At 37.0% G+C, this 16,608-nt stretch overlaps 1 protein-coding gene across 1 annotated transcript in view; it reads right to left on the minus strand.

The window, feature by feature from the left end:
• The window catches only part of LOC129240668 (dynein axonemal heavy chain 3-like), a 319,983-nt gene that overhangs the window by 293,418 nt on the left and 9,957 nt on the right, over positions 1-16,608 (minus strand). The window contains exons 3-7 of the mRNA XM_054876599.1: positions 3,735-3,776; positions 1,624-1,782; positions 1,448-1,558; positions 932-1,188; positions 491-591 (exon numbers count right to left, since the gene is read on the minus strand). Of these exons, the coding sequence (XP_054732574.1) occupies positions 491-591; positions 932-1,188; positions 1,448-1,558; positions 1,624-1,782; positions 3,735-3,776 (670 nt within the window). The remainder of the gene's footprint in view (positions 1-490; positions 592-931; positions 1,189-1,447; positions 1,559-1,623; positions 1,783-3,734; positions 3,777-16,608) is intronic.

Here is a 16,608-nt window from a genome sequence, read left to right on the forward strand (position 1 = left end):
TGTATAAATAGATGTAAAATTTACTATTCAACAAAAGCGTGCAGTTTTCGAGCTCGTCATGTATACGTTTCGACGAAGAAAAGGGAAAATATGCACATTTAAGCTGACATACAAATTCATGTTAATTTATTTTAATGAGCCTTAGTTTGCTTTGATTCTCGGCTTTACATGACAGTTGCTATTGGACGTAAGTTACGTACGCGCTGACAAGTGTTGCATTAATTAAAACCTTCGGCAAGGCAATGTTGCACATGCACTCTTGCATACCCATGCGCACAAGCCTGAGCATAGACTTGCAAATTTATGTGAATGCATCATTGCCGCGGGTCCAAGCTGCAATACGAGGTGTGTGTGATGCTTATAAAATGCATATGTATACATTTTTTTAATTTGCCGCACACAAACCTTTCAGGGCGCTTTTATGCGGCCATTTTTTTTTATTTTATTTTTTTTGCACAACTATGCTGGCTTTGTTCGAATATTTACTTACTGACGCTCGTAGTGTTTCATGCATTTCATGTAAGCCTCGAAGGTGGGAAAATCTTTAGGGCGCAGCAAGGCAGTGTAGGGATTGCAAGGGTCTTTCTTTTGCTATTCGATTGGGGGTAAAAGAAAAAAAAAACACAGAGTTAAATAAATGAAATTAGTATAAAGTTTTGAAAGAATAAAATAACAATAGTTTTACAACATACATAGATGAGAGGCAAGTGCATGAACGTGCTCCCAACGTTCAACCTTTGCTGTTCTCTACTCTTAACTTTCTTTCACGTATTGCAGGTGTTTTTTTTTTTCTTTTTGTTTGCTTGTTTGCATGTCAAACGACTTATAACTTCAGCACTTTAAAAACTGCTATCCATACTGCTTTGTTCTCAGTTTTCTGTAGCGCTTGCTGATTGTAAATATTTGTACGTCCTTTCATTCTCTTACTCACCTTCTTTACCGCCTGTTTCACCTTCTTTTCCTTACATAGGTCTTCGACTCTTCGCTCCTTTGAGCTGGACATTTTCTTTGTTACTGCGTCTGCCTTGGCCGTTACCACTTTCCATGTTGTTGCAGTTGTTGTTTTAGCAGGTACTGCAGCATCATCACAGTCGGCCTGACGTTTTAAGTTCTCCCTGGCTCTCCGCAATGTTGGCTCTATTAATTTGTCTATAACTTTACCCATGCGTATTAGCTCGTTCCGGCATTCTGCAATGCATGCCACATGCAACAAAGACATACATACATATTTACAGTGTAGAAACAATTAAAAAAAAGCAAAGAGTACAAATGTTTGCAGTAGAAGCTGCAGCAGGTGAAAAACTTTCACATGGAAAATGCAAAAGTATAAAAGTGTCTAAGTAGCTTAAAAGCATAAGCAAATAAAGGAATTCTGCTGTTTTGTTTTACACAGCTCGCAATACTTTTCTTAATAGTTGGTTCTTTGTTTGGGAATTTCGTTGCATACCTTCAGGCGTGCGCAGCGCATAGTGATCGCCAGGTGTGAATTTGAGCGGATTGCGTGGACGTTGTAATGCCTCAATGCGCAGATCTCTTGCAGTTAGCGTGTGTAGGCCACCTGTAGAGGAAAAAATTTGTCTTTTATATTAATTTTTATTATTTTACAGATATTTGCTTGCTTACCTATAACGTCCGAAGGGCTGCCATGAGTTTTGCTTAATTCATTCGTATAAAGTTGGCTTTTGGTACGCCTATCCGGATAGAAGATACGTACGCGGCGAGCACAATAAATTTTCAGTAGTTCGCTAGTAACGCGATAGATCGTTTCTTCGCTGGGTTCCACTAGGAGAAGAGGGAAATTAGCAGAAAAAGATAGTGGTAGTGCTGTTATTATCAAATTGTCAAGCAGGAGACCAAGGAGAAAATACTAGCAAAATGTTAGTTACAGAGGAGAAAAAATTCGGTAAATGGAAAAAATTAAAACATCTTAAGAAGAAGAGTGGGAGGACATTTAGTCCTAGATATGATGATAGGGATAACAACTCAAACCGAACGGGTATGTTAGGACAATCCGTGATCAGCGGAGTTGCTTATACCTCTGATAAAAAAGGATGTATTAGACAAGAAAATGCACAAATTTTTGAAAGCCATATGACTATCTTGGATATGAAGAGCAGAAAGTTAGCCTCAGTGATCCGGGCAATGCTGACATGCCTTAGGTTGAGACCCGAAATATATAGTTCAAATGGTGTTTTTTTTTTGTTTTATAAAAGACAATTTTAATGATCCGGCCAAACAACATACATGCGGGCATTTAAAGCTCAGTCCGGGCGGACTATATTGTTTTTTAGGGCGCCTGATATAATTTTAAGTTTTAGAATGTAGACAGTCTCTCTCTAGCCTCCATTTTTCAGAATTTATTGCGTATTTCTGCGCACTCAAAATATCAAAATAATTTGAGAGAATATCTGAAGTCACCACTCTTTTTGAAATATAGAGTTGTTTTATGAAAATTCCTTTACAGCAGCAGGAATTTAAATTTAATGAAATTGAAATTATGTGGTGAGGCGTGGGGAACTATAGCCTGTGTGTACTTTTTAAACATTTTGGAAGATTATTGGTTTCAACATAGCTAAGATCTTGAAATTCATTAAAGAATTGTCTACCTAAAATACTAAATCTACGTCTGGATAGAGCAGGACAATGGCACAAAAGGTGCGAGATCGACTCTTCATCTTCCTTCCTCCATTCTGTAGAAGTCATGCGTTTGCACACCAATCCTCTGCGCGTCCCTGCCGATTAGGCAATGCCCCATTTTAACTGAAATCAGTGTGCTAAGACTGCGCTTATCTCGTCTTAGCAGAAGTTCTGTGCGTTTAGCATTGAGATTCGGCCACAATTGTAGGGCAATTCTGCATGTGGTTTCATTCGCTGTACTTACAATTTCTTTAAAGATAAGCAACCTACATGTTTGCAAGGGTATGGCTATGTTATTGTCTGTACATCGGTAAATTTAGTACCGTGTTTCGCTAGTTCATTGACTCTGTAGTTAGTCTCAGTTTCACAGTGGCCAAGAACCGAAGTTACCTTTAAGTGAAATTACTCAGCCAGTTCGTTAAAAGATGTACGGCATTTCTTGGCTACCTTGGAGGTTGCCGACCGCTTTGTGAAGAATTTTATTGCCGGCTGGCTGTAAATGAAAGTGTAGATATCATCACCAGGTGTTGAATAAAACTGTATCAGTGTCATGGCTTTCATTATTGTCATCAGTTCAGCCTGAAAGGCACTACAGTAGTAGGGAAGCCGAAAACTGAAAGAGATAGATGTTCGGAATATACATCTCCGCCAACCCTGCCCTCGAGCTTTGTATACATGGATGGACTCGCCCTGTCTTATCACGTGCCGTTCCCACTCTTCTCTCGAGGGTAGGTGCCTGCAGATCTACCGGAAGGAAATTTAATGTCGCATTGTGTGGTTGACATTGCACCGGTTATAAGAGCAGATGCGAGTTTTTGGACCTTGTCAACTCTTTTCATGTTCACACCCTTCTCAAGAGCATTCCCCCCTATTACAATACTATAGTAGAGAATTGGTCTTACTACTGCTGTGTAGAGCCATTGTATCATTTTGTGCTATTATGATACTACTATGATGGAACTAACTGGTTGGAATTTCAAGATACACAAAGTGCAGTACTTATGGTAAGCTACATTTTTTCAATTCCTTTAGTTCAAAATGTCCCTCTGCGCAAATTATAAAAATTTCTTACGATAAAAAAACAATTTGACACTTACAATTTGTCCAACATTTCGTAATCCATGGAAACTGATCGCAGGCTGAAAAAAAGAAAATAAAATATTGATTTAAAAACAAAACTAAATTTAGGTGGAACTAATGAACCTAACACGAGCAGAGAATATAAAAATTATGCATTGAAAAGGACAAAACCTGCGTATTGTTGAAAATCAGTGTGTAAGAAAATCAGGGCCCTTCTCTGTAATGCAATGCGAGTGAAATATTGTTCATATTTGCAAAAAAGGTGCGTTTTAACACGACTTTCGCCCAAAGATTTTCGAATTTCAGACCTCATTTCCTTTTCGCTTTCGTAGTACTCTGTTATTCAAATTTAGTTGTCAAATAGCTTCTACACTCGCATTTTTCTTGCTACTATTGAGAAGAAAACGAAACAAATAAAAATGTAAGTAAAATAAAAATATGTAGCTATAAATTGCTTACATACAGTGGCCGACAGAAGTCTACATACACCCCTCCCTTTCGTTGTTTACAAAGTACAAACACTTTGCTTAAAAATGTGTTTATGCAATTTAATTTGAAATCTTTTTCTAATCCACTTAACTAAACAAATTCATTCTTTAACATAAAACAACACAGTTGTGCTAAAAAAAAACATTAAAACAGCGTTGACAAAAGTGTACATACAGAACCGGTTTCCTAGCTTGTACTCTGATATCCTATGTTGTCATAACGGTAAAATACCGTTTGTCTATTTCTTTCCTTTTATTATGTTTTTTGCTTAGCTAATATTGATTTTAGTTGCAATTTGAACACTTAAATATCTACAATGGCTCCTCGAAAAGAAATATCAGTTGACGTTAGAAATTTAGTTATTCAGCACAGGAAAAAAAATCATATGGTGAAATTTCAAAAATCTTAAACTCAAGCCGTGCAACAGTCCAGACCATTGTAAAAAACTTTCAAAATAGTGGCTCCACCGAAAATAAGCCGCGCAGTTGCCGCCCGAGCAAACTATCTCGCAGAGACGTCAGCTTGATTCTAAAAGAAGTGGACAAAAATCCAAAAGTTTCTGCTCCAAAATTGGCCGAGGATATAGCAAGCTCATCCAACAAGTGCGTTCATCCAAGAACAATTCAAAGAGCTCTGAACAAAAACAGCTTTCATAGTAGAACACTTCGAAAAAAGGCTCTTATTTCTGAAACTTCGCCTGGAGCTCGCCAAAGCACACAGGGAAAAGGGGATGGCAAAAAGTTGTGTTTACAGATGAGTCGAAGTTTAATATATTCGGTAGCAATAGAAGAGCAAAAGTGTGGAGGAAAAAAAATACTGCATTGAGTCCGAAGAATTTCGTATCAACAGTGAAGCATGGTGGTGGTTATGTAATGGTTTGGGGAGCTGTTGCTGCATCTGGAGTTGGAAGATTAGTATTTATTCAAGGTAATATGGATCGTTATAAATACCAATCGTTATTGGAAGTCAATCTGAAATCTTCAGTGGATGATTTGGAGCTTGGTCCAGGCTGGATCTTTCAACAGGATAACGATAGAAAGCATACAGCACACATTGTGAAGGATTGGCTTCTTTACCTGCTCCAAAGCAATTAAATATACCACCGCAAAACCCAGATTTGAATATTATTGAACATGTCTGGGAAATTTTAGATCGAAATATTAGAAAAAATCCGATTTCAAGCGCTTCAGTACTCAAATAACGACTAATAGAAGCTTTGAACAATATAACTTCTACAGAGTTAACAAATTTAGTCACCTCAATGCTACGACGGCTTCAAGCTGTAATTGATGCTAATAGTGGACCAACTCAATACTAAGAAGCAATATTACTTAGAGTTAAGTGAAATTTTTCACTCTGGTGTAAGATATTTGTGTACTGTACTTACTTTTGTCAACGTTGGTTTTAGGTTTTTCTGCCATAGCTTTGCTATTTTATGTTAATGTATGGATTTTTTTAAGTTTATAATGATTAGGAAAAGTTTTCAAATATAACTGTGTAAACACATTTTTCAGTACATTTTTTTTAACTTTCAATCCAGTGGAAATGGGGGGTGTATGGAGACTTTTGTCGGTCACTGTATATTAATACTGTATATTAATGGTACAGAGTACCACAATCCTCATTAGTATGCTTAATTTCTAATTTCCTCCAAACGCGTCATCCGGTCGCCTTATTGCATTAATTATTATTTTTAATCATATTCCCTTTCGCTTAACGACATACGGACAAGGTACATGCAGGCAGATGCGTAACATAATTCCTTTTGTCGTCAGTCTAATGATATTGCATATTGTATTTGCATACAGGGTGCATACGGTATTCAAATACATGCATATATGCCATTATTTTTTTTTGTTCTTTTTTATATAAGTCATGAAGAACTATAACTTAACTTAAGAAATGAAGAGATGAAATGTGTGTAAATCACACCGATTTAGAATCTCTAATTTTCTTAAGTGCACCCGTTCATAAGGTTCGCTGTGAATTGTGAACGTTCAGTCACTGTCTGATCTACAGGATTTATTTAACATGTGCAAGCGATCATTGATGAGGGGAGGGAAAGAGCTTCATATTTCTGAGGCTCTTATCCGTCGAGTTCCCCATGAAGATTTCGGGTATAAATATTAGGTAATGTGCAGAATACAGTTTATTTCGCAGTAAACACGAGGACAGCGAGTTATCCGATGGAAACGAACTCTAAAAAAAATGAAACTCCCTAAAGCGATTAAGACGTTATGGTTTTTTTTTCTGATCGAAAAAAATGTTGGCCAAAACTAAAAGACCAACCGCAAAAACTACCAGACAGATGGCTATGTTCCAGTCATACAGAGCCTCCTATTGTGATGAGCACAAAGTTTCCAGTTATGATTTTAGGTGTTGGGAACAAGAACGAACATGTCATACCACCACATGTTTTTACTCAAGGATTTCGAGTGGATTTTGTTACATGTATCGAGGTTCTAGAGACAATTGTGAAAGCCGCGACCTCTCAGCAAGGCTTTGCTCCTTCACACAAAATGATGGCGGCACAAGATTGGATGGCACAAAATTTCCATGACCACATAACCCCGAAATTTTGACCACCTAACTCCCCAGACCTTAACCTCCTTATCCTAGCATCCATCAGCATCCTCATAACACTATTTATAGGCATAAAAAGTTTGAGTTCGTGAGTTTCATTAAATTTTGTTCAAAATAAAAGCTAATTAGTTTTACTTTCAAGTTGTCCGCAAATACTGTACGCACTTTGTATATATAGAAGTACATACATTAGCGAATAGACAAATCAAATCAAAATCGGGGGGTTTTCCCTAGATCAGCCAGTATTTCAGTATCCTTCCAACTGTCTAGTAACGTTTTTCAAGCAGGAGTCTGTTGGGAGGCAGACATAAATACCTTTTCCCATAGCGAAGCTGCGATCAACGCCCTTTTTTTAATAATTTAAAGGAAAATATCAAAAAACAAAAAATGCTGAGAAACTGAACTTGAGCAAATCATAAAACCTCACAACACTACATTGGCCCTAAACATTCGGCCCACGATTTACGAATGTGGCTTGCATATAATATGGCTAGTATTTTTCTCATCCCCAACAGTCGCCAGATCTTAAATCTTTCGGGCACGTGTTGGATGAATTGGAAATGAACGAAAGCTGTGAGAGAGGCGCATTACCAGCAAACCCGAACTAAAGGCAGCCCTATTGGACGAATGGCAACTATCAAAAAGTTGGTAGATTCCATACCAAATCGGTTGAATACTGTTATAAAATAAAATAGTATGACAACCATTTATTAAATTTTTGCATTTAATTTCTTTTTTTCAATAAAATAAGAAGTGAGCCAATACCTCGGCTTCTTCGACGCTGAAATGCGTTCGTGTCCAGAAATCAGCCAATAAGGTGTTAGCATCAGTTTTTTGGGTTTAGGAATTTTGTTGGTGGATTACTTACCAACTAGTAAAACAATAAATTCTGAATATTATTGTAACATGTTAGACCAGCTGAAGGAAAATATTTTTGAAAAAGTACCCAGTTTGCAAAAGAGCATCAGGACAATGCTAAAATCCATGAATTAAAGTTCGAATTGTTGGAGCATCCATCGTATTCACTAGGTTTAGCTCCTAGTCACTTCCATCTGTTTGCAGACCTAAACAAATTCATGCTTCTCATGCACGTTTTTCATCATATGATGAGTTCATAATAGCAGTGGAAGTGTATTTTGTAGCCCTTCCATATTCTCACTTGAGGAATGGAATTCATAAATCGGAATCTCATTGGAGACTGTACTGAATATTAAAGTTTATTTCAATCCATAAATTTGTGTTTTTCTTATCCCACCGCTTAAACTTATTGAACAACCTGGTATCTTTGATGAGAAAATTTCCGAGTCTTCTTTTGACCATATCTTTAATCTAACTTTATGGCTGATGATGCAACTTTCTTATATGTAAATGTGTCCCGCCATATCATTCCTTGGATTTCGGGTCTCTATTAATCTCTCCCTTCATTTTTCTACAGAATGTGATAACGATAGTAATTGTATTTACATTTTTTCTAAAATAATGCAATCAATCTATTTGTATCGCTTTATTCGTTATCTTCAATCTTTTCCTCTCGACTGCCTTGGTTATAGATCGTTGAAAGTTCACATCCCTTACTCCAGTTTTGAAGTCAGAAAGTAGTAATGAGGTCTCAAACCATAAACCAATCTCTAAGGTGACCGTTTCTTCCGAACTTTTGGAAAAATTATTAAATAAAAGCTTTCCTTTGCTAATTACTTAATAAATCCTTAACAGCCTGACGAACTTAATTGATGGCCAACTGCCACTATCTTTACAGCATTTTCGGAATATTGAGCCTCATCCTAGGAGGCTCAGAAGTGGGGTTCAGGTAGGCACCATCTATACTGGCTTTCCAAACCTAACTTGCTTTTGTCAAAGTTTCTCATGCAATGTTATTGCTGAGGTTGGAGAGTCAGAGTTTTAATTCGACTTTTTTACCCTTTTCAAGATTTCAAGTTTATCTCTCGAGCAGAATGTATGAAAACGAAAATTAAACATCTAATCAATTTATTGAACCTCTTTTTTCGTTCTATTTATAAATGAAATTAATATGATAGATGCTTTGCAAGTTCCAGAATGTAATTACCTGTGCATCCGAGATACTAGCCTTGCAACATAATTTAAACCAGAGGGCGGCAAAGCTTACTCGTGGTGCAGTTCACGCAACACAGGTATTCCTCCGATCTTAAAATCAATCGTGGTTCTGACACCAACGAAGCAACATAAGCAGCTTCTATGCCGGTAATTTTCTTGTGCTATAGTGGATATACTTGGATATCCTATCCTTACAAGCGACAATAAAAATAATATTGAAATTATAGACCGATTTCTATCTGCAGTTTCAAAATTTCTTCTGTTAAGCATTTGTTATGTTATTCCGGGTAGATCTACATTAACGAATTTAGCTGTTTAGGTTTCCAAATGGATGCGATCTATATAAATTTCTCTAAGGCTTTTGATAGGGTACCTCACCCAATATTAATTGCTAAGCTTGAGATTTTCGGATTTCACTCTCAATTTCTGAAGTGGTTAATTTCCTACCTCAATAATAGGCACTGTGTCGTTCGAATTGATAATGCATCATCTTATTCTTGTATTGCTTCGTCTGGTTTGCAACAAGGTAGTGTTCTAGGTCCGCTACTCTTTATCCTCTTCATTAACGATATTTGTTCCTGTTCTTCGTTATGTAATTTTCTTCTATACGCGTATGATCTAAAAATCTATTATGAAATTAAATGTTCAGAAGATTCATCCATTCTCCAGTGTGAGTTGAAAAACTTATATAGTTGGTGTGTGCGTAATCGTTAGTTCCTAAACATTAATAAATGTCACTATACTTCGTATGAGAAAGTTTTTAATGTTGTTCCAACAGATTACTCTCGAACTCGCCGCTAAAGTCAATTAGTGAATTAAAGGACCAAGCTGAACTTCACTACCCAAATAAAATTTATTCTTCCTAAATCGTTCGCAATGTTAGCCTTTATTCGTCAAAATAATAGGACTATGTTTAAGTTCGTGCGGTTTTTTTTTCGAAATTTGAAACTTTATTGACGTAAAATGGTTACAAATTTAATATTCAAAGTATTGTCCATCGCTTACTACTACTTTTTCCCATCTTTCTGGCAATTCACGGATTCCCTTTGTGAAAAATTCGGTCGGTTTTGCCGCAATCCACGAATCGATCCATTTTTTGACTTCATCGTAATTACGGAAGTGCTGGTCAGCCAGGCCATGTTGCATCGATCGGAAGAGATAGTAATCGGATGGCGCAAGGTCTGGACTATACGGCGGGTGGGGTAGGACATCCCATTTGAGCGTTTCTAAGTATGTTTTGACCACTTGTGCAACATGTGGCCGAGCATTGTCATGTTGCAAAATAACTTTGTCGTGTCTATCGGCGTATTGCGGCCGTTTTTCTCGCAGTGCTCGGCTCAAACGCATCAATTGTCGTCGGTAGACATCCCCCGTAATCGTTTCATTCGGTTTCAGTAGCTCATAATACACAACACCCAGCTGGTCCCACCAGATACACAGCATAACCTTCAGGCCATGAATATTCTGCGCCGACGTCGATGTTGAAGCATGGCCAGGGTATCCATACGTTGCCCGACGTTTTGGATTGTCGTAATGGACCCACTTTTCATCGCCAGTCACAATTCGATGCAAAAAACCCTTTCTTTTGTGCCGTTGAAGCAGTTGTTCGCATGCCATAAAACGGCGTTCAACGTCTCTTGGCTTCAATTCATACGGCACCCAATGGCCTACCTTTCGGATCATTCCCATGGCTTTTAAACGTTTGGAAATGGTTGATTGATCAACTCCCAAAGTTTTTGCAACCTCTTCTTGCGTTTGAGCCGGATCTTGATCGAGCAATTCCTCCAATTCGGTATCCATGAACTTTGGCGGCGCACCCTCGCGTTCTTCGTCTTCCAAGCCAAAATCACCACTTTTAAAGCGTGCAAACCACTTCTGGCACGTTCGCTCAGCTAGAGCACGCTCACCATAAACTTCCACCAAGATACGATGACTTTCGGCTGCTTTTTTCTTCATATTAAAATAATGAAGAAGAATTCCCCGCAAAAACACATTATTTGGCACGAAATTCGACATTTTCAAGTGTGGTAAAAATATTGTTGTTTACGCTTCAAATAAAAAACTTATACTGACGTTTGTGCCTTACGACAGTAGCTCTCCAATGAATGTTTGGAAATGTGGATCGATGGAATAATAATCAAGTTACGCCATCTGTTGTAAAACCGCACGAACTTATCGATAGACCATTAGTTTTTTATTTTCTGATCCTTACACTCTCAAACGGCCGCCGTATCCGAATAGGTTGATGCGTGACTACCATTTGGAATTCACAGATAGAACGTAGGTTCGAATCTCGGTGAAATACCAAAATTAAGAAAAACATTTTTATAATAGCGGTCGCCCTCGGCAGGCAATGATAAACCTCCGACTGTATTTCTGCCATGAAAATGCTCCTCATAAAATCCGTTTGCCGTTCGGAGTCGGCTTGAAACTGTAGGTCCCTCCATTTGTGGAGCAACATCAAGACGCACACCACAAATAGGAGGAAGAGCTCGGCCAAACACTCAAAAAGGGTGTACGCGCCAATTATATATATATATAATATGTAATATATAAATTATAATTTTACACCTATATTTATCATAGTGGAGAACAAGAAGTTTAACTTTTCGTTGTTGACACGTTTGATCTTTAAATTTCACCCTTTTCACCACTGTGCAGTGCGATTACTCTGTCAAAGTCAATTTTGCCGACCTCTGATTTAAACAATTTTGTTTCATGGTGTCGGAGAAACAAATCGGCTCATATTTTCGAGTATCTTGGTTCCAGCGCCACCTTGGGAGTTCAAACAACTTTCATATATACTTATATAAGAAAAATAAATTGTAATCATGATTAGATATATTTGCATGTTGCAGATATATTTGCGTTTTCTACGCTAATCTGTCGATGTCTAATTTAGCTCTAAAAAATCAAAAGCATCTCTCAGAAAATAAGTGTGTTTAAATATTTCCCAATTTTTACTGGCTAAAAATCCCATATCCGTATTGAGCTTCGTTCATGTTTTCATATTACATTGCAAGCAATATCAAAATATCACAAAATTTATTGGTTAAAGCATGAGATTTTTAAATATGCAGAATACTCACAAGGAACATTAGGTCCACTCTACATTGCAAGTAAATGTGACTGCTTTTTATTATACACTTAAAGCTATTAAAGTTGAAATGGGTACCTATATAACAACTTAAGTGTGCAAGTTTACATTCAGAAGTTTAAAAATATGCGTGATAAGCATTCGCCCACACATCCACCACCGCAGCGGCAATGCAAATGCCGACACAACCTGCGAAATATCTTTTGAAAAAAGGCGAATAACAGTAAAACTATCTAACAGTGCTGAGCTGTATTCTCAGTGTACACTAAACTAAACCTCCTACTTTCACAGTGATGGGCATATACATAGTTAGAAACGATATCTTAAAATAAAATGAAATGAAATGTAAAAAAATTAAATAAAATTAAATAAAATAATAAAATTTCGCAAACGTCGAAGCTACGTAAATATTTTCTTAGCCGCAAGTCTCATTAATTGCAGTCAAGTCTATGACAGATAATGGCTTTACCCCGGATTAAACTTAAATAAAATAAAATAAAATGAAGTAAAATAAAATAAAGTAGGCCATTCGTTTGAATTTCGCCCAATGATATTCGCCGTGCATTGCAGCAACTGTTTACTAAATGAATTTTGACCCATTTCTGCTGATTTGGTTTGCATTTGATCCACAATTTTCTCTGCTGAAAATTTCAGAGCTCCATCAGAGTTATTGAAGCGCTTTTGCCGATTTACCGATTTGCCGAATTTGTGGACGAATGTTCAAAGTGACTAAAGATGCGTTGCTGATTTTAAACGTATTCGTTAACAATGGAACAAAAACACACTCGAAAGGGACTTTCTTAGCAACATTTAAAGCGTCTTCAAAAGTATGAAGTGGATTTTGTGCGTCGATTCATCAATGGATGAGACTTGGGCCTGTTCGCATCATCCTAAATCAAAACAAGAGGTTAAAGCGTGGTGTGAGCCTAGTTCTTCGGCTTCAAAACAAGTTCGTGTCCAGAAATCGGCTAAGTAGGTGTTAGCATCAGTTTTTTGAGAAACGTAAGTAATTTCATTTGTGGATTACTTGCAAACTGATAAAACAATAATTTCTGAATATTATTGGAACCTTTTGGACCAGTTGAAGGATAAATTCGTGAAAAAAGACCCAGTTTTGCAAGAGAAAAAAATTAATTTTCATCAGCACAATGCACGGTCACAAGAGCATTTTGCCCATGGCTAAAATCTATGAATCAATTCGAATTCTAGTGAAAGTAGTAGTATATAGCACTAGATTTGGCCTCCAGTAATTTCTATCTGCTTCCAAAACTAAAAAACTGCATGCGTGGAAAGCGTTTTGCCTCAAATGATGAGGTTATAATAGCAGTGGAAGCGTATTTTGCAGCCCTTCCATATTCTCACTTCGGAGATGGAATTTATATATTGGAACAAGTTTATTGATGCTTAGGGAGTTTATACTGAATACTAAAGTATATTTCATATATTGAGCAGCCTAGTATATATCGAACTCAGGCACTTATAGGGTGAAAAAAGTTTGGTGGTATCATGTTGCGCGGTATTTTATCGGCGTGACTCATATGATATTTCACGAATATTTCACGACAATGCAATTTGTATGGATTTTGGCAGCCATGAAATGCGAACTCAGTACTATGCTTTAGAGTAAACTTTTTCTATCATTTTGATACTTCGTGTCACAACGGGTTTCGAACCCAGACATTACTAAATGATAATCACGCACAAACCCTTTCGTCTACGGCGGCCGATTGCGGCACAGTAATTTTTGTATTTATCGTAACCAAATAATTTGTACCAAAGAGCCTTCTTCTACCTACAGCGGGTGAATGAGTATTGCGTAGCTCAAGGTGTTAATCTATCAACCCCAGCAGAGTAATTCTAGGTTTTATTGTTAGGCTAGAAACGACGTCGACCCCATTACTCTCGATTTCGTCCTTCTCAACAACTCAAAAATGTATGCAAAAATTAGATTTGGGATATAACAAGTTATTTGTGTTGTTAAGCACCTTCGACTTTTTATATCGCTTATACTCTTCTCTCCAAAAATGGCGGCCTCCATATCGGCTACATCAATATCCTTCCTATCATATAGATAATATTATTTTTAGTTCTTTTGATTATACCTAATCAAGGGCTTTGATGGTTTGTCTGATCACCCCCAAATATTCACCAATATCCTCTAAATTTAAGGTGGATGTTGATAAAATAACATTTAAATAGTTGATAACCTTCTTTCAATATCTTTGCCATTTATATGAAACTGTCATTTCTAAACTCTCCAAAAGATTAACTTGCCGAAGCGTGCGACCCAATTCTTATAACATCAAAAGGCTGGCATTTTCGAAACAAAACAATAATATATAGTATAATATCGTTTAAACTTCAAAAGATTCAATTTTGGTATTTTGCAATGTTGTTTCTATTCATATGGTCACTACTGTATGAAAATGTGTGTGAGCCCCAATTGCGCACATAAAATGCATGAAGAATATGAATAATTCCCAAAGGCCATTTCGGGCATACTTATCAAGGCCGGTTGCCAATACTTATATCAGTAGGGCCTCGGTGGGCATCATTAGGACCACTGGCATCCTGAAGCAACCTTTTTATTTAAATGCCATTATCGATTTACATACACAGGGAGTGTCGTGAAAGTAATAGGCGCTTCATTTCCTTAATATACCCGCACATTTACACGCATACATATGAATATGTATAAGTCGGGCAAAAACAAAAATAAACCCATATGCAGCGTAAAATTACTTTTTCAATGGCAATAGTGGCATATTAATATGAACTCTTACGCACAGTTTCAACTAGTAAAGAAGTGCTGAATTCGGTCCGAACCGTATTTAAATACCCGCGCACATTTCAATAAAATTTAATTCGGGCGTGCCGTTAATTTTAGAAATCAAAGAAACACTTAGACAATGAGAGTCATTGCTTGTAATATCAGACGGACGGATGGAAATTTGCTCATATGTCGGATCTAGAAGAGGTGGAAATTTATAGCGAGCTTTATTAAGTCGTTATCGGGACACACACATTAACACAAATGTGGGGGTGATACGACGATTTCTCAACAGTTGATTTGCTTTGTATTTCTTTTATTGAAAATAAAAATGTTGCTTCATTTGCATATAAGAGAGAATTACGTTTTCTGCACTTTTGAAAAGTTTCGTTATATGAAAGTGGGTGGTTATTATTGACCAATTTCGCCCATTTTCAATACCAAAACACTTTAGATAAATATCAATACTTGTACCAAGTTTCAATAAAATATATTAATTTTTAATTGAGTTACCATACTCATAGACGCACCGACGGACCAACAGGGTTATATGGACTCATTCCACTCATCATTCTGAGCTGTTTGGTATTCAGTCACCCATACCTTATTTGATACAAAATGTGATTTTTTTGTAAAGTGTCCTATATTTCATAATATTTTGTGAAAATGGAAAAACAGAGCAGATATTTTATTTCTGTATTTTGTTTTATTTAATTTCTCAACATGAAATACAAAAAAGTGTCCACTTATTTCATTGCAATGCAAAAAAAAACATACAGAGAATTCGAGCCTCAGCTTAAATGATGCTGTTAAAAAAAATCAACTACTCCTTTCTAATTTTTGACTTATAACTTATAACTTTGTTGGTTATCGTTATTATCAATTACAGCTGAATTCTACGTGACATAGAGTCAACCAATTTTTTAGTGTATTCTGGACTAATTTGGTTTCACTCTTCAAGTATCGCCTTAAGATAAGATTTGTTATGTATGCCATATTTTGTTATATTTGTTTTCAGAACCGACCACAAATCTTCGATGGCGTTCAAATCCGTTGATTGTGTAGGAGTTTCAACAAGGAGAGGATATTTGCACTTATATGTTAACCACGTTTGTAAGTTTGTGGATAAAGAAATCCATTAGTTTTGCATAAATTTTTGCGCAAATGGTTTAAAACCGTTTTGTCGATTGTTAGCTCCTGTTACAATATCCGTACCATAAACACCATTCGCAATTTCAGTGGCCTTCAGCGAGGCTTGCATTTTCGCCTTTATCAAAGAAAAACTGTAAAACGTACCGAATTTTAACCTTGTTTACTTCCCTTGTTAACACCCTGTAACTCATAACTGATCAACCATCTACCGAGAAAATAATTGATTTTCTTTTGCCTTAAACAAATATTTGTGGCGGCCGCCGTAGCGGAGTGGGTTGGTGCGTGACTACCATTCGGAATTCAGAGAGAATGCAGGTTCGAATCTCGGTGAAACACCAAAATGAAGAAAAAGTTTTTTCTAATAGCGGTCGCCCCTCGGCGGGCAATGACAAACCTCCGAATGTATTTCTGTCATGGAAAAGCTTCTCATAAAAAATATCTGCCGTTCGGAGTCGTCATGTGCTAGTCGTAAACGTCGTAAGCCAAGCTTAGACATATGGTAAACAAACTGCTTCGACACATTAGTGATTTTGTTTTTGTATCGAATAATCGTCATTTGCGGGAGGTTTTGATTTTCCTCTTTCATTCGAAAATAACGACAGCTGAAGCGCATTGAGAGTTACAAAAAGTTTATGGAGATGCTATTTTAAGTGAAACACCGTGCCGAGATTGGTTCCGTCGCTTCAAAGATGGTGATTTTAATGTTGACGACCGTCCGCGTGAAGGA

The sequence above is a fragment of the Anastrepha obliqua genome, chromosome 3 (assembly GCF_027943255.1).
Source record: "Anastrepha obliqua isolate idAnaObli1 chromosome 3, idAnaObli1_1.0, whole genome shotgun sequence".
Classification (NCBI taxonomy): Eukaryota; Metazoa; Arthropoda; class Insecta; order Diptera; family Tephritidae; genus Anastrepha; species Anastrepha obliqua.